This window comes from Aspergillus aculeatinus (assembly GCF_003184765.1).
Source record: "Aspergillus aculeatinus CBS 121060 unplaced genomic scaffold BO66scaffold_23, whole genome shotgun sequence".
NCBI classification, from domain to species: domain Eukaryota; kingdom Fungi; phylum Ascomycota; class Eurotiomycetes; order Eurotiales; family Aspergillaceae; genus Aspergillus; species Aspergillus aculeatinus.
The window spans coordinates 94123-115610 of NW_020291492.1; the positions used below are offsets into that span (position 1 = coordinate 94123).

General features: G+C 51.8%; 7 protein-coding genes across 7 annotated transcripts; 5 read left to right on the plus strand and 2 right to left on the minus strand.

Annotated features, from left to right (window-relative positions):
• Nucleotides 1-50: 50 nt before the first annotated feature.
• atmA (DNA-binding protein kinase TEL1) lies at nucleotides 51-9489 on the plus strand. Its single transcript, XM_025644680.1, has 9 exons — nucleotides 51-249; nucleotides 311-353; nucleotides 436-1761; nucleotides 1819-2159; nucleotides 2212-6679; nucleotides 6740-7130; nucleotides 7196-8257; nucleotides 8310-9273; nucleotides 9342-9489. Exons 1-9 carry the CDS (start codon nucleotides 171-173, stop codon nucleotides 9359-9361), a joined length of 8694 nt encoding a protein of 2897 aa, XP_025504098.1. The 5' UTR covers nucleotides 51-170; the 3' UTR covers nucleotides 9362-9489.
• A 262-nt stretch (nucleotides 9490-9751) lies between these two features.
• On the plus strand, nucleotides 9752-11641 carry BO66DRAFT_349419 (gluconeogenesis factor YvcK family protein). The gene is made up of 2 exons (XM_025644681.1): nucleotides 9752-10194; nucleotides 10264-11641. Exons 1-2 carry the CDS (start codon nucleotides 9993-9995, stop codon nucleotides 11568-11570), a joined length of 1509 nt encoding a protein of 502 aa, XP_025504099.1. The 5' UTR covers nucleotides 9752-9992; the 3' UTR covers nucleotides 11571-11641.
• Nucleotides 11642-11760: 119 nt separating this feature from the next.
• On the minus strand, nucleotides 11761-15740 carry BO66DRAFT_373902 (DNA-directed DNA polymerase gamma MIP1). Its single transcript, XM_025645568.1, has 2 exons — nucleotides 15481-15740; nucleotides 11761-15425 (listed from the first exon to the last, which is right to left on the minus strand). The coding sequence occupies exons 1-2, from the start codon at nucleotides 15656-15658 to the stop codon at nucleotides 12148-12150; spliced, it is 3456 nt and encodes a 1151-aa protein (XP_025504100.1). The 5' UTR covers nucleotides 15659-15740; the 3' UTR covers nucleotides 11761-12147.
• Nucleotides 15741-16119: 379 nt separating this feature from the next.
• On the plus strand, nucleotides 16120-16590 carry BO66DRAFT_306662 (uncharacterized protein; the record flags this gene model as incomplete). Its single annotated transcript, XM_025643247.1, has 2 exons — nucleotides 16120-16324; nucleotides 16400-16590. Coding segments are annotated over 2 exons (396 nt in total), but the record flags the coding sequence as incomplete, so codon positions are not given.
• A 50-nt stretch (nucleotides 16591-16640) lies between these two features.
• Nucleotides 16641-17226, plus strand: BO66DRAFT_85262 (uncharacterized protein). The gene has a single exon (XM_025653655.1). It carries the CDS (start codon nucleotides 16880-16882, stop codon nucleotides 17192-17194), a length of 315 nt encoding a protein of 104 aa, XP_025504102.1. The 5' UTR covers nucleotides 16641-16879; the 3' UTR covers nucleotides 17195-17226.
• Nucleotides 17227-17258: 32 nt separating this feature from the next.
• Nucleotides 17259-19895, plus strand: BO66DRAFT_391795 (putative CorA family metal ion transporter). Its single transcript, XM_025647342.1, has 4 exons — nucleotides 17259-19210; nucleotides 19262-19335; nucleotides 19391-19552; nucleotides 19607-19895. Exons 1-3 carry the CDS (start codon nucleotides 17605-17607, stop codon nucleotides 19496-19498), a joined length of 1788 nt encoding a protein of 595 aa, XP_025504103.1. The 5' UTR covers nucleotides 17259-17604; the 3' UTR covers nucleotides 19499-19552; nucleotides 19607-19895.
• BO66DRAFT_373910 (uncharacterized protein) lies at nucleotides 19842-21407 on the minus strand. The gene is made up of 3 exons (XM_025645569.1): nucleotides 21384-21407; nucleotides 21034-21313; nucleotides 19842-20967 (listed from the first exon to the last, which is right to left on the minus strand). The coding sequence occupies exons 2-3, from the start codon at nucleotides 21204-21206 to the stop codon at nucleotides 19959-19961; spliced, it is 1182 nt and encodes a 393-aa protein (XP_025504104.1). The 5' UTR covers nucleotides 21207-21313; nucleotides 21384-21407; the 3' UTR covers nucleotides 19842-19958.
• Between the last annotated feature and the right edge of the window lie 81 nt (nucleotides 21408-21488).

Below are 21488 nucleotides of genomic sequence, written 5' to 3' on the forward strand. Positions count from 1 at the left end.
CCATACTGGCTGTTGTACCTCTATCTAATCGCCCGCCGCACGAGGAACAACTGGAACAACAATTTCAGATTCACATGCGGTGTCATCGAACCATACCAGTGCAGGCACTCCCGTAGATTGTGGGATGAAGGTGGTCGCTTTGCTCTCGGAGACCTCAGGTCCTCGTCATTATGGGAGAAATTACCCTCGAAGGAGCCATTGCGCTTCTGGCATCTGACAAGCTCAAGGCACGGTCAGATGGACTAGCCGGTCGGTCACCTTTTATTACCTTGGCAGCACTTTTATTGGCAAAAGCTCTAACACTGAATAGATCTCAAACATATACTACAGCAAAATAGAAAAAGTTCTAAGTTGTACGTCAAAGTCTCATGCTGAAATGTATGACCCATTTTTGAGAATCTTTGTGGATTGACACATGCGTGTGTAACCTTATAGAAACACACTCAATGACAAAGCCTGCCACAAGCTGTTTGAGTCCTTATTTCGATATGTCTCAGTGGAAAAGTCCCTGTATACACGCGCAAGCTCGAAAGGAGCCTCTGCCTCGCGTCTAGCATCATGTGCATCCGTCCTTCGCACGGCCATTGATGTTTTCTTGCCTAATTTACGGACGAAGTCGGTCCGCGCGATAGTTGACCACGTCACGGAGACTGTATCAACTCCCGGAGCTCCTCTTGCAGAGATCCTCGGTGTGGACTACATCAAATGCTTGACTACTCTATTGAGCTTTCCTCCCCACCTTGAACACCTTGCCGGCAATGAGTGGGACAAACTTCTAGAGTTTTGCCTACAAATTCTAGGGTCGCACGAGACTGACAGTCAAGAAAGTGCGCAAACCCATCGCTTGTCTACCTTAGACAGTTTTGTGGCCTCGGCCAATGGTGGCTCAACACCGTCCAGAGTGTCTTTCAGGGAAAACTCTAGACCCGACACAAGTGCAGTTACAGAAGCTGTTTTATGTATTAAGCTTCTTATTGGGTGTCCAACAGCTCCGATCCTTGAGTCAGCCGAGGAGATCCTTCAAGAGCTAACCAAGCTTCTGAGCTCGTCAAGCTTGGCTGGGAATGGCTACCAAGCCGCCTTTGATTGCATCAATAAAGTCGTGATGAAGGTATTGCCTGAACAGTCAGATCTTGCTCGGACATCATTGCTCAACCTTATCCCGGTGATCAGGCGACTGTGGCCCACTAAGATTCTAGGCTTGAAGGATGAATTGATTGTGACTTCTATGCTATGTATAATTACTCTGACTGACGCAGCTCACAGAGAGCCGTCCGAATCTCTAATTCACACGATCGAAGATATGTTGGTTACTCTGCAGACAGAGTACACAAAACGGCCAGAGAAGGATATGTTGCAGTTGGACGAGCTATCTTTTCACCGTCTCACTTCGACTGAACGGCACGAATACTTCACTTGGCCTCGTCTCGACGCCCCAAGATCCGAGCATAATTGGACTATATTGTGGGTCACAGCCAAGCTGATTGAGCTATTGGAGGACATCGCTGTGCGGCTTTCTACTCCTTCTGAAGTTAAATCCTCGACGAAGAAGCGTCGCCTGACCTCGATGTTCGACGATATCATCCGACAATCCACAACTGCCTCAAATGCAAGCAGAGTCTGCGCCTTACAATTACTACCTTTTCTCCACAATTGCTACCGGAGCATTGATTCGAAATCTGTGTTGCTTGAACGATTACTTCCTAGTATGCTTGACGATAACAGTGCCATTTCTATATGGACGATGGTTGCCATTGCAAGGTTCGTCAGGCATGCCGAGTACTAGAGGTAGGAAGTGACTGACGCACTAGATTGTAGTATCGCAAGCAGTCCAAATGCAGGCTCATTATCCTTGAGATCGTATTGGGAACAGGTTTGGGAACTTGCGTCTCGGGCTTCAACCTCCCAAGCAACATCCAGAGCAGCTTGCAACGTCATGCACAACATTCTTCACTTTGACCTTCTAGACTACTCTGTGGTCATCCAGTCAATCAATTCGATGCTTTCTCCTAGCAACCTGGATGGACCGTCTTCTCTGTCCGATTCTGCTCTAGCACTCTGGGCTACAATCATTCGTAAAACAGCGCAGATTAACCCGGGATTAGTCACGGAAGCTTCAAGTAAAATATCGTCTTGGCTTCGCGAATCGTGGACAATAGGTTTGTCTTGGGATCATTCAAAGCTATCGCCCAATTCACTGATTTTGAACAGGGATGGTGACAGATCGTATGCATATAGCACAAGTGGCATCATTTGCTCGCCCTCTAGATATTATCAATGTGCTTCTTGCTTGTACAAACAGACGTCTTTCTTTGCCAAGAAGTCAATCTGGAGGACTTAACAGTACTGTTGCCAAAGGCTGGCAGTACTTCGCCAGCAACAAGCAGCTGTTGAATTATCTGTTTGACCTCGAAAATGTGCTAGACAGCGCGGATATATGGATTGTCCAGGATCCATTGCCGATGAAATCATATTCTCGGCCTGACCCAAATGATTGCATTATCCTTGACTTGTTGCATACAAAATCCGAGAGTCTCTTGCAGGCCTGGCAGTCACTTTCAAATGAGAAGTCACATCATATCACAACGGATATAGTGCAGATAATTGTGTCCTTTTGTGTCACTGTTACCCTGTACACGGAATGTCTACCAGAGCAAGTGGGAGAGCGAATGGCCTCTTTGCACAAAAATAGTCAGCTACTGTGGGAAAGCCTATGCTCATTCATGAAAACCCGAGAATCAGTATTTGTGAACGCTTGTCTAGCAATCCTGTCGCCATACCTGACACCGGAGAATTTACTCTCTGCTCCCAAGTCAGTTGTGTCGAATGCTCTGTGCGGCTTGTTAGGTCCCCTGGCGGAAATCCTAGAAGAATCTCGACAACGACAGAGAGAAATATTGAGTTCTCGCGGCGAAGAACCCATGGATTTGGACGATCCAATGCTAACTGACTATGACCAGTTGGCAGAGGTCACAAGCATACGGAACAATAACCGAGAAGCACTTCCCTTGCTCCAAGATGGTGCCACATTTCAACGCTGTCTTACTGTTCAAGTGTCTTGCTTCCAGAAGATACATGTCTACTTGGCCTCTCCTGATCAACTGTCCAGTGAGGAGGACATTGTTAGGTATTTGACTAGTCTTGACGAGATTGACATTTTGTCTGCTCGGGATTTCCTCCCCTATGTCTATCAGGCCAGTGCTAGCCTAAGCCGCGAATCGTTGCTAAACATACTCGAGGATCTCGCTGAGAAGTGCCTCCAGTCCTACGGATTAGAACGTTGCGAAAACTCTCACCTTGTTTGTCTCCGTATGATGCAAAGCTTTGTCAAATCATGGACTGGGCAAGAGAAAGACCATTTCTCTGATTCGGCGACTGACATATACACATGGTTTGTGGATATACTTCTTGCAAAAAAAAGAGCGTCTCCCTCAGTTCTCATTGCGATGACGGAGCTGCTGGGAGAGATTCTTGTCCACAATTCTGCCTATACAAGCGGCCCAGCAAGCCCCTCTCCCCGTACCTGTCTCTTCACAATACTCCGGCAGGGAAACGCTGCCGTGAAGTTCAGGGCTGGCGAATTGATCCCTCAACTTTTCGGCAATTTCCCTCTCACCAACCACGATGCCATATTCAGTGATGTGTTGAGCAGCTTGCCTCGAGACCCGGACTGGATTGAAGGGATCGCTCTTCGACTTCTCATTTTGGCTCGCCTTGCATCCGTGTGGCACACACTACTCCGCAGAAGTATCTATCACATGTTCGAAACTCCTGCTCATGTTCCACTCTCACTACGGTATGCCGAGAAGTGCATGAAAGAGGTTGCAGACATACTTGGGCTCAAAGATGCTAAAGAGCTCTTTCGCCTTTTTTGCTCCCAAATTATCTACACATGGACAGAAGGCCAGTCCTTGACCTCATTACCTTATTGTGTCTTCGGATACGCCAGCACCGAAGATATGTTGCTTGATGTGCAAGATGAGGCTGTTGGCCAGGTCATGATGCGTTGGAATGAGCATGAGGCGGAAGAGCTTGCGGCTTGTACTGGCTTACCGTTCGTTGAACTTGTAGCCGTGTCTTTCTATCAAGCAGAGGCTTACAGCATTGCTCGCGATATCAGTATTCCTCCTAGCCAGGGAAGTCAGCCAAAGGGCATGGAGAACCAATTGAAGAGGATGCTGGGTGCAGACAGATTCATATCATTGGTTGAAAGGCAGTTTCCCCAAATTATAGCAACCTTTTTCAAAACGCTTGATCAATACGACCAAGTCGAAAGAGCGCTTCAAAGGCAGAGCAACTTCCGCGAGGCCCATGATATTCTGAGATCTATCACTGGAAAGAGCTGCTCAAGCACCGTGTTACCTGCAAACCAGCAGCCGTCGTTCAGGGCTCGTTATCTCATCGATGAGCTTGATTTCATTTGCAAGCGTAGTGGATACGAGCTAGCAACCATCTGGACACCTGCTCTAGCAACCTATACTTGTCGCGCACTGTTGGAATCCATCCACCCAGCCCTTGGCTCCCTTCACGCTTGCTCTGTCATTCGAAAGGTCAGGATCCTCATCAGTGTTGCCGGCCCTGTCATGCTGCGAGATTATCCGTTTGAAATGATCATCCACGCACTTCGGCCTTATCTGGTTGATCTATTCTGCGCAGAAGATGCACTCGGAATCTTTTGGTACATGCTGGACGCAGGAAAGGGCTATCTGGGCGAGTGTCCCGGTCTTATGGCCGGAATAGCGGTTACAACTTTGCTCTCGTTGAGAAGATTCGTTGCGTCACCACCGACAGAACCAACACAAGAGGATCTCCTGCGACGGGTAATGGCTAAAGTGGAAGAATTTCTTGAATGGTTCGAAGCAGCTCTGGACTCTTACGAGTCCTCCGCTATGAGTGCCGAGAAGTCTGAACTATTCAGGCTATTGGTGAGGTCATGCTCAGGAGCGACTAGAAGCGAAAGAGGAGCACAAAGCGAAGCTGAGCATAAGTTGTTACTGCATGTCCTTGGCGACCAAAGTTCTGGGAACAGTCTTCTCAGCAGACCTGTCTCAGATCATGTTGTATCGTTGTTGTGCGCCGAGAATGAGCTTTCGCGAGACCATAATCCCCATCTTGATCTGACGAAAAGTGATGAGGTGGCAATTTCAAGCGCTGTAACGGTTTGTCAGACGCTGGAAAGGTTCAATTGCCGGGATGAATACAAGATTTGGGCTGCTAAAGTGATCGGAAAAGCGTTTGCCGCCACAGGCAGTATCAGCGATACTCTATCGAGAGAACAGGAGCCCACTTTGTTCGAAACACTGCAGCCCCGCGCAATCCTGGACTCAAATCACCGCTCAAGAATCAGTATCTTGACACAGCTTTGTAATATGCTGCAAAATAGCAGTCATGCCGAGGTGGGCCTTGTCGAACGTACGATGCAATCAATCGTCAGCAACCTAAGCAACTTCCCTGAGCTTGACGATTGCCGCAACGCCATACCCCCTTCCCTTCTCAGCGCCTTGACATGGGATCCCTACCACTGTCCCAGTATCCCTACGCGTTTATCGAAAGCTGGCACAGGCCACGGGTTCGGATGGGATCCCAACGTCTCTGCAAATGACTTTGCGAAAGATGTCGGGCTCTTCTTGTCTAAAGCTGCTTCCGAAGACCCGGTTATTGGACCATTATGCACTCTTCTGAACGTCATGCCAAACCTAGCAGTGCAGATTCTGCCACAGATTCTTCATGAGGTTCTGCTGGCAGACCTGCATGGCGAAGTGGACGTTCGTTACACGATCTCCGAGATTTTCAAGAAGGTGTTACGGCAGGTTAACGATAGCACCATACCTCACGCGCGGCTCGTCATAAACTGCATTCTCTATCTCCGAAACCAGCCAAGGCCAGATGAGTCGACCATTGTGGAGCGCGATGAATGGCTCGATATCAACTTTGCCGAGGCGTCCTCAGCAGCCAGTCGATGCTTCTTGCCGAAGACGGGACTTCTTTTTCTTGAGATTCACATTTCGCGAATGAGTTCCACATCTCGTCGTTCATCGCTTGCCAAGTACGAGGCTCCTCCAGACGTCCTGCACGCTATATATCAGGAAGTAGACGATCCAGATATCTTCTATGGCATTCAGCAGGACTCGTCTCTAGAAGCTGTAATGAAAAAGCTCGAACACGAAAGCTCTGGCCTCAAGAACTTGTTGTTCCAGAGCGCACGATATGACAGTGAGATACAGATGGGTGAAACAGCGAATGTCCACAGTGTCCTGAAGGCACTTCATTCGACGAATCTTCAGGGGATTGCAAACTCCGTTTTTGTGGCTTCCGGAAACTCGAAGGACACTTCACTGTCTCTCGACAGCATGCTTCAGACAGCTACCAGTCTGCGACAGTGGGATATTCCTGTTTCGCCTTTGCATGCATCCCCGTCTGGGGCAGTCTTTCGGACCTTTCAGAGTCTCAGCACGTCGAGAACCCTAGCTGATATCTCCAATTCCGTCAATGAGTGCCTGCTGAGCAGCTTGGAATTGTTGAACAGCAGCAGTCGGTCAGTAGGCGACTTGAGAACTGCTATGAGGGTCTTGGGGATCATGACAGAAATCAGTGACGTTCTAAGTGCACAATCGACGGATGAGATCAACGAGGAGTGGCAGAAGATAGCATCCAGAAACTCTTGGTTGAAAACAACCAGGTGAGTATCGGAACACCTCTCTTTCACGTGCATACAAACTTTTTTACTGAGCAAAAATAGTGCGGACGAGGTTGGGGAGATCTTGATCTGTCATGAGGCGCTTTTCTCTACGATCAGGCAAAAGGACATCCTCAAGTCTGCAATCAACCTCCAAGACTCAGACGCGCTGTTACTGGAAATCAAGGTTCTTCGCCAGTCGCTTGAGGTTGCACAGAGCCACGATATCTCTCAAGCTTCGCTAAAGATTGCGTTTTGTCTTCAGAAGCTTGCATCCCAGAGCGCGCTGCTGGGAATAGATACTGAAGGAGCGGCAAAGTTCGATCTAGCCAATGTCCTATGGGATCAGGGCGAAATGGCTGCATCCATCAGAATGCTGCGACAACTCAAGGATCGAAACGATCTACACAAGCAAGCAGTCCCCATAAGCCGTGCTGAACTTCTCGTGACTTTAGTAAGTTGAACCCAAATTCTTGTCGCTTTCATCTGTAACGTCAAGGCCGGTGCTGACTTTCTCAGGGTCACCGCACTGCAGAAGCGCGATTGGAGAAGCCAGAAACTATCATACAGGACTACATGTCGGTAGCAGTCAAGGAACTTAAAGATCGCTCACGGGGAGAAGATGCTGGTCGAGTCTATCACGGGTTTGCAATGTTTTGTGACCAGCAATTACAGAACCCTGACGGGTTGGAGGATTTCAGGCGTGTCGAACAACTTCGCAACCGCAAAGAACAAGAAGTTATCGCGTTGGAAGAAATGTTGACAGCGGCCTCAGGCAGAGAGAAAGAAGCGCTCAAGTTTCACCGGGCGAAGACCAAGCAATGGTTTGATCTCGATGATCGCGAGTACCAACGTCTCTTGCGCAGCCGAGAAGCTTTCCTTCAGCAGTGTCTCGAGAACTACCTGCTGTGCTTGAGAGAGAGCGAAGCGTACAATAATGATGCTCTGCGTTTCTGCGCGTTGTGGCTTGACAAATCCGATAGTCCGATTGCGAACATGGCTGTGTCGAAGTGCCTTCATCAAGTCCCTAGCCGCAAATTTGCCTCTCTGATGAATCAGTTGACTTCCCGCCTTCTAGATATTTCTGATGAGTTTCAAAAGATGCTCTTTGCATTGATATATCGCATTTGCGTCGAACATCCATTCCATGGTATGTATCAAATTTTTGCAAGCAGCAAATCGAAGGGCGGCAAGGATGAATTAGCCCTATCTCGCTACAGGGCAGCCAACAAGCTGGTCGACGGCCTCAAAAACGACAAACGCATGGGAACGACGTGGGTGAACGTGCATAATGCAAACATTAGCTACGTGCGGTTTGCAATCGACAAACCAGACGATAAGTTAAAGAGTGGTGCCAAGGTCCCGTTGAAAAAATTGTCCACTGGCCAACGTCTCGAACGAGATGCATCTGAATTAAAACTTCCACCCCCAACGATGAGAATTGAGATCCGCCTTGACTGCGACTATAGCGATGTACCAAGGCTTCAGGGCTACCAGCCCGATTTCACCATCGCTTCCGGTGTCAGTGCCCCGAAGATTGTCACGGCGATTGCTAGCAACGGGCGACGATACAAGCAACTGGTAAGCTTTAGTATTGGACTGGTCTTCTTCGCCATGCTGACATTTATCCAAGTTCAAAGGAGGAAATGATGACCTGCGGCAGGATGCTATCATGGAACAGGTTTTCGAGCAAGTCAGCAGCCTCCTCAAAGATCACCAAGCCACTCGGCAACGAAACCTGGGAATCCGGACCTATAAGGTGCTGCCTCTCACATCTAACGCTGGAATAATTGAGTTTGTTCCCCATACGATCCCGCTTCACGACTATTTGATGCCGGCACATCAGAAATACTTCCCCAAGGACATGAAACCGAACGTATGCCGTAAACATATCAGCGATGTTCAAACACGGTCATTCGAGCAGAGAGTACGCACCTTCCGCCAAGTGACGGAGCATTTCCACCCTGTGATGCGATTCTTCTTCATGGAGAAGTTCAACAACCCGGACGACTGGTTCAGCAAGAGGCTGGCATACACCCGGAGCACTGCGGCGATCTCGATTCTAGGTCATGTGCTGGGCCTGGGCGACCGACACGGCCATAACATTCTACTGGACGAGCGAACTGGTGAGGTCGTTCATATCGATTTAGGCGTTGCGTTTGAACAAGGCCGAGTCCTCCCAGTTCCCGAAGTTGTTCCCTTTCGCCTTACACGCGACCTGGTTGATGGGATGGGCATCAGCAAGACCGAAGGGGTTTTTAGGCGCTGTTGCGAGTTTACACTTGATGCCCTGCGGCAGGAGTCGTACAGCATTATGACGATTCTGGATGTGCTTCGATACGATCCGCTCTACAGCTGGACAGTGTCACCGCTGCGGCTGAAGAAAATGCAAGACGCGCAGGATGCGGCTGATGAAGATGGGCCTCCGGTCATCACGGGTAATATGGATCAGCGTTCTGCCAACGAGCCGAGTGAAGCAGACCGTGCACTCACCGTAGTAGCCAAGAAGCTGGGCAAGACATTGAGCGTGACGGCCACTGTGAATGAACTTATCCAGCAGGCTACCGATGAAAAGAATCTCGCTGTACTATACTGTGGTAAGTCTGGCAAAAGACCTCATTACACTTATGGACATACGCTGACTGGTCCCCCTCCTGCACTCTAGGTTGGGCCGCTTATGCTTGAGTCAATTGGTATTCTGATCTGATTCTGATTATCGATATAAAACGAGCCACAATATGTCAAATATATTTGATGACTTCACGACAATGAGTAGAAAAATGATTTATTAGTTGATATCGAGCTGTTTGTACAGCTTGAGCCCATTATATTATATATCTGACGTCGTTCAAACAATGCAAAACAATCACCTTATCATAGTCATAATCAGACATCAAGACATTTAAAAATGATAGAAAGGCCAGTCAAAGATTGATGCGGTCGAGGAGTTGTTGTCGTCAACTTGTGTTGAACCGTGGTTGCCTCGGCTTTGTTTATCGCATTGCTTGCCGGATTCTTGTTTTTGGATTTCATCCTCCCTGCATTCATTCCATCGCCACCTCTAAATACACCAGCGACTTACAAGCTTGCACGGTCTCTTGCATGAACAGTCCGAATATTCAGTCAGCGCACGGATCTCTTGGCAGTTGTTATTGCCAACCCAGCCCAGCATCGCCTCGTGATTGCTGTGTACTAATCATGCTTTCGTGGCTTCTTCGGAAGGAATTATAATGTCGATTTGAACACGGTTTCAGATCACATACACAATAGCTGCAAGCCACTTGCTCCACGCCATCATACAATAAATCTTGCGCTCATGGCGACGCCCACGGTGCCCAACCGGGGCTTGGTGGTGTTTTCTGGAGGAAGTGCCGCCAACAATTTAGTTGATGTCTTCAACTCGGTGCGCGAGACCAAGGATTGTCCGCTGAGCTACATTATCCCCATCAGCGACAACGGTGGCTCTTCCTCCGAGCTGATTCGGATCTTTGGTGGCCCTGGAATCGGCGATGTACGCAGTCAGTTCAAAGCCTCTTTCACCCTCCCCTGCCTTTCGTCGTGACTTTTGTCTAAACATCGAAAAACAGGTAGACTAGTCCGTCTGATCCCAGAATCGCCGCCTCACTCAGAGCGCGCGGCGATCAAAACCCTCTTCAACCACCGCCTTCCAGCGGACGCAGTGCAGGCCCACGCCGAATGGCACTCGATCGTGGACGGCACCTCGGAGATCTGGAAGCTGATCACGCCGGCCAAAAAGGAGCTGATCCGCTCCTTCTTCAACCTCCTGAACCTGGAGATCCTCAAGCGCGCGCGACCCCCGTCCTCCACCTTCGACTTCACCTCCGCCAGCGTCGGCAACCTGTTCCTGACGGGCGCGCGCCTGTTCAGCGGCAGCTTCGAAAGCGCCATCTACCTGCTGGGCAGCATCTGCGGGGTGCCCTCGGACCTGGTGCGGGTGATCCCGGCGATCAACTCCAACTTCTCGCACCACATCTCCGCGTCGCTGGCGGACGGGACCGTGATCGTGGGCCAGAACAGCATCTCGCATCCCAGCGAGGCGACGGCGCTGCGGCCGGGCTCGCGGCGGCCCAGCCTCCTCCTCGCCGACGGCGGCGAATGCCTGGAGGAGGCGGACGACTCGGGCGCCTTCTCCTACGAGGACGACCACCCGCCGGGCTCGCTGCCCACCCTCCGCAACAAGAACATCTCCTTCAGCAAGTCCGACAACGAGGATCTGCCCTCCCGCATCACCCGCATCTGGTACATCAACCCCTACGGCCAGGAGATCCGGCCCCCGGCCAACCCACGCGTCATCGAGGCCCTGCGCGACGCCCAGGCCATCGTCTACAGCATCGGCTCCCTGTACACCTCGCTGATCCCCTCGCTCATCCTCCGCGGCGTCGGCCACGCCATCGCCACCGGTCCCGCCCGCCACAAGATCCTCATCCTGAACGGCTCCCTCGACCGCGAGACCGGACCCCCCGCCGCCCCCTTCTCGGCCGCCGACTTCGTCGAGGCCATCACCCGCGCCGGCGAGGAGAGCCGCGGCCGCGCCGTGTTGGACGCAAACCAACAACCGCTGAGTGACCAGCCCCTGCCGTACACCGCCTACGTCACCCATGTTCTGCACCTGGAAGGGCCCGGCACCCCCGCGGTGGACAAGTACCGTCTCGCCGCCATGGGGATCGAGACCCTCCGGCTCTACGGGCGCAAGATCACCAGCCCCGGCGCCGATGGGGAGGAGGTCGCCGTGGGGATGAAGTACGACGCGACCGCCTTGATCCAGGCCCTGGAGGTGGTTCTCGGAAGGAAAGGCGACGCCATGCTGCGCGGAGGGGAGAACAATGGGCTGAGTAGGAGGAATACCCTAGACCCCGGGAGGAAGAAGGCGTGAGAGATGGAATGTCTTTGCATCGTATTACCGTTATCGTACAAGAGTAGAGCTTAGCTCCTTAAAGATCATTGCTCCTATATAATCTCATTCATCTAATCATGTTAAGCTTTACTTGCGATCTTATCAAAGATCAAGAACGTAGACGTCAGCACGAGTTCCTTCTACTCATATAATCTTGCACAGAAAAAAGGTCTTTTTGATTTTTTATTTTTGATTTTGATTCAAATAGTTCACATCAAAATTGCACCGCCCCCAATTAGAACACCAATGTAAATCCAGCGGATATATGTCGTCCACATTTGGAAGCAAGCAAAAGGAGAAGAAAAAAACGTCCCGCCAGAATGCAACATCCCCTTTCGACGCCCTTTCCAATGCTTTTTTTGCAATACAAAAGATTTTTCCAGCACACATAATACATGTCAGAAGAAGAGAGTGAGAGAGATCGGATGGGACATGAGGTTGGGGTGGTAGCTTGGGAGTCAGTCTGTCGACCAACAAGAAGACAAGCTTTATTATATACACAGGAGAAGGACCGAAAAGGGTTGAGGAAGGGTTGAGGAGTCAAGAAGAGCCATGATCACGCGCGGGCGGAATGTCGGGGTTTCCAGTTCTGGCGATTGAAACTGACGTGGGGAGACCTGCTCCCTTGCTGCGAGAAGCCGCTGCCCCGGTAGCCGGGCGTGTAGATGGTCGAGCCGACGTCCATCAGGATGGCCTTTTGGGGCTCCGCTGCTGGAAGTGCGGTGGTGCGGGAGCGGCCGCGGCCCTGGCTGGTGCCGGCGGCGGGGGACTGAGTAGCTGCCGCTGCCGCTGCTGCGGCCATCGCGGTTTTCTCTTTGGTGAGCTCCTTGACGATCTCTCGAAGTTCCGCGTCGTCCTTGGTGATCTGGGCCCGGATGAAGGATGGGTGGTTGGAATCGGGCAGCGCGGACATGACCGTCGGGCGTGGTTTGTAGGCGTACTTCTCGGGGGTCGGGGGGATGCTGGGCTCGATGGAAGGATCCAGCCGCGCTTGCTCGCTCTTGTCCAGGAGTTTGACGATGTCTAAGCTTTCGCCGTGCGGGATCTTGTGCGGATGGGATGGGGTTACGCAGTCCATGTCCACTTCTTTGCGGAGGACGTGGTCGATGTCGACGGCGGAGAAGTAGGCGCAAGATTGGGGGAGGTCGTGGATCCCAACTTGCTCCGAGAACATAGCACGGGTCCAGACGTTCGCCACTTGCAGCGCGAGGGCCGCGCGGTATCTATCTTCATCTTTGACGAGGTATCGGATTTCATCGTGCACGGTGATCGCTAGTCGGGCAGCGATGTTGAAGCGACGGATGAGGTAGTCCATTGCGACGATCAGCAGATGCAGATAATCAACACCGGAGGACTGAATGGCCCAGTTGATCCTTGACGTCATGAAGCTGCCCTTGTTGATGAAGCGCCGCATCAATGCCTCCGTGATACCTGCTCCCAGCGTCGGGGTTCTCGGTCTTTCTTGCTCAGCGAACTCCTCCAGCTTGTTGAACACGAATGACTCGGTGCCACCTCTCCAAAACGGAGTATCACTGATAAGGCGCCGGGTCGTCCGAGTGCCCTTGGTCTCTTTGTACAGCTTACTCGCTACCTCCTGTGTTTCCTTCTCGTTCATCGATGGGTTGAACTGTCTCAGCAGAGTAGCCGCGAACTTCACTCCGGCTCCGTAGATACGTCCATAGTTGAAAACCTTGGCGTCGTTGCGAGAAATGCCTAGGATTGAAGCGGTACGCGAGTGCATATCCGTCCCGGCAGCTTTGGAACCTTCCAGCGTCATGAAACCGATGGCATTTCCACCGTGAATCTGGAATTGAGCATCTCCGATGAGACTCGCGATCCACAACTCTTGTGAGTCCACGTCGGCACCAACAAAAGAATAGCCCGGTGGAGCTTTGATCATGGCCTTCAGCTCAGAGCCAACGCGGTTGCCTTTCGCATTACTTGCAGTAAGCCAGGTATTTTCAACGGCTCTTCGTGTGATAGTACCCATGGGGATAATCTGGGGAAGAATGAAACCTAGACGAGTCTCATCTGTCTTGGTTGGTTCCACATCTCGCACCTGATCTTGGTAAACCACCAGTTGACTCGTAATGCGATCACGAGCGCTGATCCAATATGAGCAGGATGCATTCATCTCCAAAGCCTCCTTAGCGAGGGCATACTGGGATGAAAGAGTTCCGCGTTCAAAATACTGCATGTAGCCTTTCGCTAAGGGATTCACACATCGTGCTGTGGGCCCGTCTTTATGTGGCAGCTTAAAGTAAGCATGCTTCCGGTCATTTTTGAGCTCGAGGATCTTCTCCTCCGACATGTCACAAATCACCACTGGCTGATTGTCGTACTTCTTCGCATGTTCGCGAGGAACCTTGAAAGTCCATCCGTGCTTGTCGGACCAAGTCAAAGGGTATCCATCCCACGACAGCTTGAGAAGAATCGGGGCAATTCGCGTCCGGACACTGAGGTTAATGTCTGCATCGATCTTGGGGAAAAGATCTTTGTACCACTTAGGCATGCCCGGCTTTTTTTGCCTAGCGGCTGGCCGCGGAGGATCGTTCTTCTTCTTTCCCTTGACCATTTTGATTTCCTGGCCAGACCAGTCCAGCTGCCGTAACCATGGATCATTTGTAAATGTCTCGGGAGAGTCTTTGACTTTTAGAGCTTCATTGCACAGCTCGACCATTTTCTTTTGGACATCCTCAAGTCGTTGATGGTATGTCGCCTCTGCGTTGACGAGATATTCCTGCCATGTCTGATTGACGGGCAAAATCACCGAGGAGAGATGCCTCAGAGCCCCGAAGCTGACGGGGTGCGGACAGACCTCAAGGAAATTCGGGAAGACCTTCTTGTAGACACGATGGGTGATTGCAACATCTGCTGCACAGTAGTCGAGTAACTCCTCCAGCTTCTCCACAATCTCCTCCCTGCTAAGCTCGCCAAAGTAGTCTCGTTGTGACTTGTCAATCGTTACATCACAGTGAAACTTGGCCACATCTCGAAGCGAGTTCACTGAACTTCTTCCGATCCAGAGTTCCTCCTCCTCTTCGCTGAGCATTTTGTTTTCGAGTAAGGCTGCCAACTCCACAGAGTTGCTCTCATTGGTGATCTTGTCCCGAAGATCTTTATTTTTCTTGTGACGCATCCAGGTTGGTCTCTGCTGTGAACACATCCCGTTGACTGCAACGTGTAGAGACATTGTATCGAGGAAAAAATTGCGAGTCTGGCTCATGTCGTATTCTTCAAGCACGCGAGCTCTATCATAGCCGATGTTATGTCCCACAATGATACGTGACTTTGATGGGTCTCCGAGAGGTACCAGTTGAATCTCATTCTCCGTCTCGCCCAGCAGCCAAGGCGAAATCCACGCATACCAAGCCGTAGGACTAACTGCGCAAGCCATGACCGCAAAAGAATGTACTTTGTACAGTACTTCGGTGTCGAAGGTCAGAATCGATTCGTTGGGTGCATCCACGGCTTCCCAGGAGCCGTCGGAATTATATTTCGTCCATCCGCTGCGGTTCACCCATTTGCGTGGCTTTTCTGGCGAGTTGACAGTAATATATTCCTTTGCAAGCGACAGGTACGGGTCTGAGCAATCCATTCCTAGCTTGAAAAAGTGTTCATCTAGCGATTGTCCTTGGAGGGTTGGCATATCGAAGGCAACGGGCTCGGTGGCATCCTGGGATTTTCCAAGCAAATCATGCCTGGATAGATGTTCTTTTGCTAAAGCGACAAGTTTTGGGTCGGGAGGATCTGATTTCGTGGGGAATACTTGAGAATATACATGGTCGCTCAGCTGTTGAACTCCAATCTCGTTAAACCTAGCCAGAGCAGGGACTGCGCCATTAGTACTTAATTCCTGACACATTTATAGATCCGAGCTATGAGTTACCGGAAAGTGAGCCCTGATCCGCGCTCTTCCTACCAGACTCATTGGTGGTTGATTGAGTAGCGAGGTATCTTGATATTTGTACTGTCCCTTTGCGAGGGATGCGAGACGAGCGCAATCTCTGCGAGAAAAAGATAGCTGCATCCCTGCGACAGGGAGCGCAGGGGATACTCCAGAGCATGATGTCAAGCGGATAAAGTGATATAGATCAGTCCATGGTATGACGATATAAGATGTCGCAGCCGATGCTGCGCAATGAAGAGTGCGACCGAGCTTTGGGGATTGGAATCTTTTGGCTCACAAGGAGGGCCGGGCGATCGTCTTTTCTTTCCTATTGGGCTATTTCGGCGTCATGATGAGAAATACTGGAATATCGATGTTCCGTGACTTCGACCGCCTTCCTATCAAAGGTAGCAACCGCTTATCGCCAACCGCGATAAGATCAGTGGCAGCAGATCTTCTCCGCCACGCTTGACTGAGACGATTCAGTCTGCCTTCACTCTCTTGATTTGTTTTCTAGAAACTAAAGTCTTGACCATGGATATCCGCCTTTACTCCTTAGACTCGTCACCAACAAGCCCAAGTGACCATCCGACGGAGTTCCCAGACCCCAAGCGACGCCGCCTAGCCCCTCCCTTCCAGCTTGACGGACAGTCAAGTGAGGCGGCATCTATCGACTTGACCGAGACCGAGGAGATGTCGGAAATCTCGAAAACACAGGCGAAGCAGCGGGCAGATGCCATTCTCGCACAGCAGTCACTTGAGAATAATGCTGAATCAATCTTTGCTGCTTACAAGTGCCCCGTGTGTATGGACACTCCCGTAGATGCTACCAGCACTGTGTGTGGTATGGCCTTGGATTCCAGTGTCAACTCCAGATTGGCGGGGGCGAACGCTTACAATTCAATCTAACTTTGCATAGGACATCTTTTTTGTCACAAATGCATCACCGATACCCTAAAGTTCAGCGAAGAACGGTCAGACTCTACTAGTAAATCGCCGAAAGGCACATGCCCGGTGTGCCGGAAGCCTTTGTCACGAAACGACGTCGCAGGTCCGAAACGACATTTAATACCTCTGCAGATAAAGCTGCTGCGGCGTAAGAGAAACACAGGGAACACTTCGGCTGCATGAGGGAGCTTTTGCTCGGCGAGTGACCAGGGCGGAGTATGAAACTCCCGGCATGTTCTCAGGGCGGAGGATCATACTGCGCAGACCTTGCGATCTCGCCACCGAACTTGATAATGAATGCTCCCTGACGACTACCGATTTTACTCCGTTACGACATGTCATGGTGCATTGGGCGAGGGCTGCCGTGGCTGTACATAGTAGCGGCGACCATAGCCTTCGGACATCATAGTGGCCCAGAGTAGGGCGATTGGAGCCTCTCTCACAACACACAATGGTGATCTCGCTACATTTCGCTGTTGCAACGAGACCTACAAGTGGGATTTGGGCTTTCGCAATGTCGTCGAGTGTGCAAGACGTTCAGGCAGGAGTCTCGAAGATGAGCACTATGATTCTGGCCCACACAACGCAAGAGAGGCCCCTCGTTAGACCATCGAGGAGACTGGAATCGCACTGGAACCTTTCGTTGTTTTCTAGCGGGTTGGCAAGTGGTGGAACATTACAGCACAGAAAGAAGCCAAGAGATATGCTCACTGTAGCCAAGAGAGATTGCATGAACCTTGCAAAGTTTAAATCTCTGATTAGTTGACGTTGACGAACTATGCTTCCTTACCTATTCTCCTTAGTCCTCTTCTTACTATAGTCCGAACTGACTTCACTGTAATACTGAGTGTTTAAATTAAGCCTGAAGAATGTATCGTCCGCGGAATGGCATGACCGAGTCGACGTCATTTCCCCGCGGTGATGCGGCATCCCCTTTACGGGCGGCATCTTCGTGCAAATGCCCCGTGCACCTGCCGCACACCATCACTACAAATCCTACAAATCTCCGAGATTTCCAGGCTTTGAAGGATTCCGACAACCATCATCTCAGGCTGATCAACTTATGGCATACTCTGTTCTCTGTGTCTCAAAACTACCCTGGATGTTGAATCCATGTTCAATGCAGAACTTCTCCACTGACCCAAGCCCACGCAGCCAGGCCGTAATCTGGATGCCATGAGTGTCCATTCCTTTGACCATGCGCAGACCGCAGAATTACCATCCACCTCTCACCAGGTAGAAGACATCGAAGCCAACCCACGTCCTCAGGATCCACCGATCTCGCCAACCACGCGGGCGCCCCCGTCTCCGGACGCGTTTACCACGGCTGCGAGGCTCAACTCGCGGGACACTGCCAGGATTCGCAGGCGACGTTCGACCACCGCGCGCTCATACTATCGTGAAGATGGCCCCCATGACCAGAACTGGCAGCCTGGTGAGGAGCCGGGCATCGATCCAAATCAACCGCTGCCGGCCCACAATGCCGAGTGGATGGCTGCAACTGCCGCCGACCTGTACAAACGCTGTGAGATCTCCGTTGTGGACTTTTCGCAACACGAGATGCGCCAATACATCCTCGACAACGATACTCTAGAAGCTTTTCTTGCGCGCGAGAGGGAGCCCTGGGTGCAGTGTCGGTGGATCAACGTGAATGGGCTGAGCTGGGATGTGATTCGAATTCTCGGCAACCACAAATGCCTGCATCGGCTTGCCATCGAGGATCTGATCAACGAGACTAACCGCACGAAAGTGGACTGGTACTCGGATCATGCGTACATCGTTCTAAAGCTGCAGAAGTTGATCAAGCTCAAAGATGATGAGGAGGATAGTGATTCGGATGATAGCAGCGACGGCGGACACGGCCCATGGACGAACGATCGCAAGAGCTCCACGGCCAGCACAATTTCACTGAAACGGCCCACTAAACGCACAGTGATCCTGGAGGCTTTGAAGGATATCTTTCGATCTAAGTCAACCGCTCGAGATGGTACAGGTAGACGTACTTCCAGTGGGCTAGGCAAGGCTGCCTCCAAAGTGTCCGGCCTGAGTGACCTGGAGAATGAACTCCCACCTCGCAGCATTCAGCGGCTCCGTGGCGGCCCAAACGAAGAGCGTATCGCCTTCATGGAGCGTCACGCCATCCTGGCTGCGAAGCGGTTGTGTGTTATTCTCGAACAGGTGTCTATTTTCCTTCACTCAGACAATACCGTGACGTCGTTCTTCGAGAACAGTGCAGACGATATCGAAGCCCCGATTGTGAGGCGACTCAGCTCCCCGGAGACTATCTTACGTCAGTCGTGCGACGCTAGTATGATTGTGCAGGCGATACTAGACGCTATCATTGACCTTGCCATACCTGTGACGACCGCCTACCAGGATGCCATAGGTGACCTGGAACTGGAAGTCCTGACCGACCCTGACGTTGACCAGTCTAAGAGTCTCTACGTCCTCACATCTGAGATTGCTATTCTGCGGAACTTCATGCAGCCCATCGCTACGATAATAAACGCACTGCGAGACCACCGTTCGGAACCTATTCATACGCCTGGCCTAGGAGCGTTCAAGAACCTTGGTACGAGTAGCCCTGCAGGCGACGGGACGCCATTCATCGGGACCGCCACGCCAAATCTGAAAAGCCTAGGTGGTTCGAGCGTATCGATTAGTCCTCTATGCCACACCTATCTGGGTGATGCACTGGATCACTGTATCACGATTGTCGAAGGCTACGACCAAATGCGAAGGGCTGCCGATAACATGATTGATCTAATCTTCAACACCATCGGTGAGTTTTGACACACGGCGTTGGGTTTGAGCGCGAGCTAATATTTTGCAGGTGCATATCAGAACGAGAGCATGAAGCAACTCACATTGGTGACGTGTTTCTACCTCCCTCTGACTTTCTTGACGGTATGTTAGAGCAAGTGGCTGCCACGAGGTTTTCTTTACTGATCCCATCCTGTAGGGCTACTTCGGAATGAACTTTGATGACTTCTCTGGCATTCATCACAGCGATTCGTGCGTTCATCCAGTTCAAAATTCCCCTAACCTCGACACTAACGTCAACGCCTAGATATTTCTGGATGATCGCCGTTCCGTTCGTTTTTGCGACCACCATGTTTCTGATGTAAGATTGTCTCTTCCCTGATCTCCCCAAGAGCAATACTAATGGCGTCTCCAGGCGCGACAAACTCCAGCGCTACGTGGTTTCGCTCGCGCAGAAACGACTCATCACCAGCTCCAGAAAGAGGCGACAGAGGAAGAAGGCCACGGAAAAGACCTGACCCCTTGGCATTAGAGTTAAATTCTTCCATTTTGTTGCTCGGATACCCATGATGCAACTAGAATAAATACGTTGCAAAGATTCCTTAATTGTATAGATGAACCCCAGGTGTTACATAGCATGGCCCAACATCATCAAGCTCACACGATTACGTCCGGGGCAGTAAATGTTGCGAGACAAACAATGATAGTACATATATTACATAGACTACCTGTCAGGACCTGACTCACGGCTGTACGATCCGATCCCATCACAACGCCTTGCGCTTGAAAGCCCAGTAAGCCTTCCAGGGCAACGTCCAATCCGAGCGCAGCAGCTCCGGGCGGAAGATGTCGAAGTCGAAACTCTCGAGCCGGGCCAACCACAGCCGCGTGGGGATGGCCGGCATCAAGACGCCGAACGCGCGGTTGACCTCCTCCAAGGGCGTCTCCGCCCGCTGCTGCTGGGTGTGGGTGTGCTCATACGTATGGCCCTCCTCGCCCTCGTGCTCGAACTCATGCCCCACATCCTGGCCGGCGCGGAGGTTGCTCAACATCTGCTGCGCGGTAATGAGGTGGTCGTTCGCCCGCGTCGCGACCTTGAAAACCGCATCGCGCAGGCCCGGTGCCTCCGCTCCCTGCCGGAACACGTCCTCCTCGCGCAACCCAGCCTGGGCCATAACATCCAGCGGCAGCATCACGGCGCCCTGCTTATTGTTATACTGCCCGACCCCGGCGCCAGGGTTCTGCTGTTGCTGCTGTTGCTGCTGCTGCTGCGGAAACGCGACGAGCGGCAAGCCGCGCAGCACGGCGGCGATGCCGACGGCCTTGCCGACGTGGGAGGCCAGATGGTCGGCGGTGACGGAGGCCATGGGCAGCGCGGACAGGGTCAGGTAGAAGAGGGTGGAGTAGGTGTTCTCGGCGTAGGTTTCGAGCGCGGCGAGGGTCGGGTACGGGTCGTTGGTGAGGGTCTGCTCGCGCGCGTTGATCAGCCGGGTCAGCCAGCCTTTGCTGATGCGCGCGGTGCCGCCGGTGCGGGTGTGCAGCTCCTCGATCGCCGCCGCCAGCAGGATCGCGATCGGCTCTTTCGGGGGACGGCCCGCCAGCGTCTTGGTCACGGCGTCGCGCCAGTACTGCAGCCGCATCAGGCCGATCGTGTGCGACGAGGTCGTGTCCGGGATCAGCGAGAGGGAGACGTTGAGGGCGCGCAGCGCGAAGTACATCGGCCGCGCATGCTGCGGGATGAAGGTGTGCAGGAGGTAGGCTGGGCTATCGTACTTTCTGTTTGTAATAACAACACAGGGGTTATTAGATGAGAGCTAGGCTGGGAAGCGGAGCTTTTCGTACTGTAGGAGGTTTGAGCAGTAGGCTTGAGCAGCTTGGACTTCGGCTTCCGCTGCGGGTGATCGACCCTGGAAGTGGCGCTTGTGAGGGCGCTGTGGTCGCGTGCGAGCCAGAGACCGGCGGCATAGCTGCTCGCTTGTGCGACATGGCTGGATGAATTTGTTGGAGAGAGACATTGCTGGCTGGGACGGTGCGGGTGGAGGAGGGTGGGGATTTTTGGTTAGATGAGGTTATTGCGGAGGTCGTTTATCGCTCCCGTGGCACATTGCATATAACTATGTGACTGTTCCTTCGCAGGCGTGGTCAGTTCGAAGTCCAATTGGAAGCCGATAAGAATAGATAGCATCACCTACACGTCAATTGAGGCTCATTGTCAGTTCTTCTGGTCAGGCGAATGTCGTTCAGTCCGAGGTTAAGCTTAAGCTGAAGCAAGCCGATTTAGTCCAAATTTTATTGGG

What these genes read in the sequence shown, in the direction of transcription:
- atmA (XM_025644680.1), top strand. Translation starts at nt 171, where the DNA reads ATGGGAGAAATTACCCTCGAAGGAGCCATTGCGCTTCTGGCATCTGAC. An exon ending in ACGGTCAGATGGACTAGCCG is followed by an intron (nt 250 to 310) that starts GTCGGTCACCTT and finishes AACACTGAATAG; the next exon opens with ATCTCAAACATATACTACAG. An exon ending in CTGAACTTCTCGTGACTTTA is followed by an intron (nt 7,131 to 7,195) that starts GTAAGTTGAACC and finishes TGACTTTCTCAG; the next exon opens with GGTCACCGCACTGCAGAAGC.
- BO66DRAFT_349419 (XM_025644681.1), top strand. Translation starts at nt 9,993, where the DNA reads ATGGCGACGCCCACGGTGCCCAACCGGGGCTTGGTGGTGTTTTCTGGA. An exon ending in TGGAATCGGCGATGTACGCA is followed by an intron (nt 10,195 to 10,263) that starts GTCAGTTCAAAG and finishes ATCGAAAAACAG; the next exon opens with GTAGACTAGTCCGTCTGATC.
- BO66DRAFT_373902 (XM_025645568.1), bottom strand. Translation starts at nt 15,658, where the DNA reads ATGCTCTGGAGTATCCCCTGCGCTCCCTGTCGCAGGGATGCAGCTATC. An exon ending in GGATCAGGGCTCACTTTCCG is followed by an intron (nt 15,426 to 15,480) that starts GTAACTCATAGC and finishes CTAATGGCGCAG; the next exon opens with TCCCTGCTCTGGCTAGGTTT.
- BO66DRAFT_85262 (XM_025653655.1), top strand. Translation starts at nt 16,880, where the DNA reads ATGGTGATCTCGCTACATTTCGCTGTTGCAACGAGACCTACAAGTGGG.
- BO66DRAFT_391795 (XM_025647342.1), top strand. Translation starts at nt 17,605, where the DNA reads ATGAGTGTCCATTCCTTTGACCATGCGCAGACCGCAGAATTACCATCC. An exon ending in TCTAATCTTCAACACCATCG is followed by an intron (nt 19,211 to 19,261) that starts GTGAGTTTTGAC and finishes AATATTTTGCAG; the next exon opens with GTGCATATCAGAACGAGAGC. An exon ending in TCCCTCTGACTTTCTTGACG is followed by an intron (nt 19,336 to 19,390) that starts GTATGTTAGAGC and finishes CCCATCCTGTAG; the next exon opens with GGCTACTTCGGAATGAACTT.
- BO66DRAFT_373910 (XM_025645569.1), bottom strand. Translation starts at nt 21,206, where the DNA reads ATGTCTCTCTCCAACAAATTCATCCAGCCATGTCGCACAAGCGAGCAG. An exon ending in TACTGCTCAAACCTCCTACA is followed by an intron (nt 20,968 to 21,033) that starts GTACGAAAAGCT and finishes TATTACAAACAG; the next exon opens with AAAGTACGATAGCCCAGCCT.